General features: G+C 39.5%; 1 protein-coding gene across 1 annotated transcript in view; it reads left to right on the forward strand.

Moving 5' to 3' along the window:
* CEP128 (centrosomal protein 128) overlaps nucleotides 1-5,778 on the forward strand; it is a 315,311-nt gene extending 309,533 nt beyond the window's left edge. Inside the window, exon 24 of the mRNA XM_074998779.1 lies at nucleotides 2,738-5,778. Within this exon, the coding sequence (XP_074854880.1) occupies nucleotides 2,738-2,853 (116 nt within the window). The 3' untranslated portion in view covers nucleotides 2,854-5,778. The remainder of the gene's footprint in view (nucleotides 1-2,737) is intronic.
* Nucleotides 5,779-6,000: the final 222 nt, after the last annotated feature.

The following is a 6,000-nucleotide window of genomic DNA, read 5'->3' on the forward strand; positions in this document are numbered from 1 at the left end:
CTATTTGCTTTACTGACTGCCGCTGCACACTGTGTGGATGTTTTCAGAGAACTATCCACTATAATTTCAAGATCCCTTTCCTGATCTGTTGTAGCTAAATTTGCCTGAATCATATTATATGTATAATTAGGGTTATTTTTCCCAATGTGCATTACCTTACACTTACCCACATTAAATTTCATTTGCCATTTTGCTGCCCAATCACGCAGTTTGCTGAGATCTTTTTGAAGTTCTTCACAGTCTGCTTTGGTTTTGACTATCCTGAACAGTTTGGTGTCATCTGCAAATTTGCCACCTCACTGCTTACCCCTTTCTCTAGATCCTTGACAAAAAAGTTGAACAAGATTGGTCCCAGGACTGACCCTTGGGAAATGCCACTAGTTACCACCTTCCATTGTGAAAATTTACCATTTATTCCTACCCTTTGTTTCCTGTCTTTTAACCAGTTCCCAATCCATGAAAGGATCTTTCCTCCTATCCCATGACCACCAAATTTACGTAAGAGCCTTTCGTGAGGGAACGTGTCAAAGGCTTTCTGGAAATCTAAGTATACTATGTCTACTGGATCACCCCTGTCTGCATGCTTGTTAACCCCTTCAAAGAACTCTAATAGATTAGCAAGACATGACTTCCCTTTACAGAAACCATGTTGACTTTTGCTCAACAAATCGTGTTCCTCTACGTGTCTGACAATTTTATTCTTTAATATTGTTTCTACTAATTTGCCCGGTACTGACATTAGACTTACCGGTCTATAATTGCTAGGGTCTCCTTTAGAGCCCTTTTTTAAATATTGGTGTTATATTAGCTGTCTTCCAATCAAGTGATGCCTTGGGCATCAGGACCATCTTTGTCTGACCTAGGGGAACAGTGGAATTCCCATTGGCTGTGTCAGTCCATAGCGGCAGGTGCACATATACAGTGTGTCAGTATACTGTGCTTTACTTGCTAACTGTTGTTTATACCTTGCTTGGCAATAAACCCTGGCCAGGCTCCTTCAATCTTTGTCTGGTCTGTGGCCTCTGGGGAACCTTCTGATTATCATCACTGATGGAGCCAAAGACCCATGAGGACACCAGGACACCATAGCTGCGTCTACACGTGCACGCTACTTCGAAGTAGCGGCACCAACTTCGAAATAGCGCCCGTCACGTCTACACGCGTCGGGCGCTATTTCGAAGTTAACTTTGACGTTAGGCGGCGAGACGTCGAAGTCGCTAACCTCATGAGGAGATAGGAATAGCGCCCTACTTCGACGTTCAACGTCGAAGTAGGGACAGTGTAGACGATCCGCGTCCCGCAACGTCAAAATTGCCGGGTCCTCCATGGCAGCCATCAGCTGGGGGGTTGAGAGACGCTGTCTCTCCAGCCCGTGCGGGGCTCTATGGTCACCGTGTTCAGCAGCCCTTAGCCCAGGGCTTCTGGCTGCTGCTGCTGCAGCGGGGGATTCATGCTGCAGGCACAGGGTCTGCAACTCGTTGTCGGCTCTGTGTATCTTGTGCTGTTTAGTGCAAGTGTGTCTGGGAGGGGCCCTTTAAGGGAGCGGCTGGCTGTTGAGTCCGCCCTGTGACCCTGTCTGCAGCTGTGCCTGGCACCCTTATTTCGATGTGTGCTACTGTGGCGTGTAGACGTTCCCTCGCTGCGCCTATTTCGATGTGGTGCTGCGCAACGTCGATGTTGAACATCGACGTTGCCAGCCCTGGAGGACGTGTAGACGTTATTCATCGAAATAGCCTATTTCGATGTCGCCACATCGAAAGAGGCTACTTCGATGTAGGCTTCACGTGTAGACGTAGCCCATGGCAGTAAATCTGCTGGATTACAACAGGGAGATGGTAACAGAGCCAGGATTAGAATTTAAGAGTTTCCTGTCTTCAGTCTTGTGCGCAGATTGCTAGACAGTGCTTCTCTAATGTGGTCTGTGGGAATGTTCCAGATTTACCTGTGTGTAGAAAAGAAGCAACTATGTATTCAGAAAAGAAATGTATGTCAAATGATGGTTTCACATTCAGAAAGCTAACACTATATAATTTGTAAGGGAATTCCACTCTGTTTGGTGCAGAAGGATGATAATTCAAAGATTTAAGTGCCGAGGAGTCAAGATAATTGTTTTACTTTCAGATGCATGCCTAAAGTGTATATTTATTAATTCTGATGTCATAAACACGTGGGGCCCAATACAATTTGTTCCTTTAGGATGTTCCATGTAGGGGGTAATCTGTTGGTTTTGGTTTTTTTTGTGGTTTTTTTTCACTGAGTGAAAACTGATAAAATTAAATGCAAAGTGTAAATTCAATATAAAGGCACATACTTAAATATTCTTAAATGCCAGGGAAAGTAGAAGTTAAGGCTCCCTAGATGTAACAAAAGCTAACTCAATCATGTAAATTGTAGATTAAAAAAATCACTTACATTACTCTGTTGATAAATATGTGACCCAATCAATACCTGCAATTTTTTTTTAATTTAAAATGTTAAATTGGTAACCAAAATATTGTGTTTAACATTGCATGTAATAGTATATCATGCACGCACAAGTAACTTCTGACTGCGAAGAACAATACAATAGTGAGAGAGCACTGTAATACAATGTAAGTTAGCATTCCAGTTAAATTGACCAAGCTCACTAGCAAATTTATGTATACTGCTAGCTCTCTGAAGCAATTAATTACTGATAGTATTTCTGTGCAGATGGTTGATTGGTCCCTCCCACACTTTTTTTTCCTTTTCTTTCCAGCATTTATGAGAAGAATGATTCCTTTTGATTTAAATACATGTGTGGAAGATTCCATTGGTACTTCTGTCAATGAAGTGAAGTCACCAACAGAAAAAGAGAAGCACAAGAGCAGCTAAAAATTATGCAAAAAGACGGCAGCTTTCCTCGCAGGAGATTCAGTTCCACTCCATTGTTTTAAAACAATAATTCTGACAGCAATCAAGCACAGCTGCACTTTCAGGAGTGATGCAGCTTCGGGAGCTCATCAGTTGCCAAATATTGACTGAAAGTTCATCATAACTGTTTCAGGGGAGTGAGACTGTTTAAACTTGAAGATAATGGTATGTACCACATCTTTCAAGAGGTGTCGCGGCATACAGCTTTGTCCCCTTTGCATTTCTTTCAGTGGTTCCCATGACTAAAGTTCATTATTACTTACAGCCTACCTGGCTTTTGAAGACTACTAGTACACAACATTTTACTAAGAGCAAAATTACAGGTGTAAGGAAGTTTGACTGACCTTAAATTTCAGTGCCAACCAAAATTAATAATCAAGAAATGATTACTAGAAATTGCTTTTGTCATAATATAAGAGGCTTTATTATACATTATAATAAAATGTGTTCCTGATTTTAGATATTTCAGTTTATAAATTACAGGTCATTAACTTTTGGAAAAGGATCCAATCAGCAAAGTTTAAAATCAGAAGCACATTTTCACAGTGTGGGGGGGAATTTAGATCATGGTTTGGTGCAGCCTATCTCTGCTGTCGGGTATTTAGGATTATTTCTAAAATATACTATTGTAGAATCTGATAGTATGGCAGGAAGGCGTTATTATTGAATGGTGTTAGAGCAAGAAAATTGCAGCCAGGAGACTTTGGTTCTCAGTTCTTCCCCTACGTCACTGAGCAATTTTTTGCAAACAAGTTAAACCAGCCTATGCCTCAAGTTCCTCACTTTTAAAATGACCTGATGGTACAGCTTGTTTTTAAGCACTTTGAAAGCTTTTGATGAAAGGTAATCCTATATATGAACATGAAATATTCTTCATTTTAAAAGCAACTCCTAATAACTACTTATTCTTTTTATTTTATATGAAGTATTTTGAAATTTCACCTTAATTTTAAAATGTTACCCATTTTTCATAATTCTGGATGTTCTTGCTGCTGAGGATCCTGTTCAGTTCAAACTTAACACATTTCCTATCTGACCTAAGTCCCCAACTAACTCCTATTATAGCGTCTTTCACTGTCTCAGAAACCTTCAGTATTTGCACTTGCCCTGGTATAGGGCTATGACTCATGCCTGTCTTTACTGTTCCAAGTTGAGTCACCACTTAAGTGCCTTAAAGGGCCAATATACTGGCCAAACACACCAGGGAATATCAGAATGATATGAACTACATTACAAAGCTTCATTTTGTGTCAGCATTTTCTTGTATAGAGAGCCCTCACCTTCTCTGAAAGTCACTGGCTCTTTTACTAGCAGTCATTAGAGATCTGGAATCTTTAGTGGGAGTTTCCTAGTCATTGTGTGCCAACTAAAAGAACAGACAGTTCTTTTAAGGGGTTTAGTGTGGGCACACTCTGTTCACAGCTGGGACAGTGGGGAGTCTGTTGGAGCAAGCCCCTTATAATCAGCATTGTTCCAAGCACACCTTATTGCTGAGGTTATTAGCATCATAGACTCTGCAGAAAGAAAGATGAAAAGACACACTAGATTATTGCTGTACATTAATTTTATGTGTGCACTGTAACATCTTCATGTGAAAACAGCTATTGACTATTTTTCTGAATTTTCATAAAAGATTGGCTTGTCCTTTTTGAAGATATTCTCTTTACCTTCCACATATGCATAGTGTGGGTTGTAATAGTGTTGGCACTAGCCCACTAACCCTTTACAGACTCCTGGCACATTTCCTGCCTCAGAATGCCAGAAAAGCATAAGAGGATCATCCATCTCTTCCAAGCCAAATGACTGTGTCAAAGCCAGAAAAGGGGTCGGGGGGGACACAGCACCAAAAAACCTCCCTATTAGTGAAAATAAAATTAATGAAAACTTATTTCTATCATATAGTAGGAAAGAGTGCAGACATCATGAAATAGGGAATTAAATCAATCCATAATTGCCCTAGACTAAACTAACTCTAAATGTATCCAGCATTTGTAATTTTTTTTCTTTAATTAGATCAGGTCACAGCTGGAAATTGGTGTTTAAAACACTTCAGCCAGTTTGTGTGGTGAAATGTTGGGAAATAAGAAAATAAGATATTCACGTCTTCCAGGGTTTATGGTGCATGCAGATAATGTTTAAAAGAAATATACTACAGTCAATTTAAAATAAAAAAAAATCCTGTTGTTTTGCTACACAGTGAATTGTGCCCATTTAATAGACTGTGTTGCAAGAAGATTTTTTTAAAAGAGAACCCACTGCAGTTTGAATTACGGGATAGGTAGATGTGTGTCCACCTTTGACTGAATCTGGACCAACTTCTATGGTAAATGCCTGTTTTCAAGCAGGCTAGGCTGAAATCTGGCAACTGACAGCCTCAGGTCAGGAGCAAAAATGTAATTTTTGTAAAAATCGCTTTGCTTTAAACGTGGAAAAGCTGGATAGTCATTGCTTCTGGCTCTCTTGCTTGTATTTATTTCTTACTTATGTTTACTAAAAGTAGTTTCCTTAGTTTTAATTGCTGTTTTTCCATTCTCTGACTACAACACTTAAACAGTCTAAACTCCAGGACATGCTTTTCACAATGCTCTGCAAATACATTCACACAATAGAATTAAAATGACAGTTGGGTGAATAATGCTGGCTTTAAAAACTCCTTAAATATGTTAACTGTTTACAAATTGGATCATGGGATATATCTTTCTTTCCTGTTTGTAATTTACCAAGTGTGCTAAGAGAGAGAAATTAAACCACCAAAAAAAAAAAAAAAAAAAAGGGAACTTTCTAATGGGTTGGTGTAAGCTTTCCAAACCCAGGAAATTCTTTCCTAAACTTACCCTCTTGGCACTGCAAGCCGGGTAATGTATAACATTGGCCTGATTTTTGCGTTAGATGGAGGATCAGATTGCCTGCAATACCTCAGTGTAATGTAATAAATTAATTTCCTTCCTAACAAGGGTTAAGGTCTCTTTCCTGACATCATTTGAAATTGTCCATTTGTGGTTTTCATCTTGGCAAAAATAGTGCTCCTCCTGACCAGTTTGATTCTAAAGTAGAAAATCAGCATGTTCACTTGAAACATTTTGTGCATTTAGTATCCTAATGTTATGT

This window comes from Carettochelys insculpta, chromosome 6 (assembly GCF_033958435.1).
Source record: "Carettochelys insculpta isolate YL-2023 chromosome 6, ASM3395843v1, whole genome shotgun sequence".
NCBI lineage: Eukaryota > Metazoa > Chordata > Testudines > Carettochelyidae > Carettochelys > Carettochelys insculpta.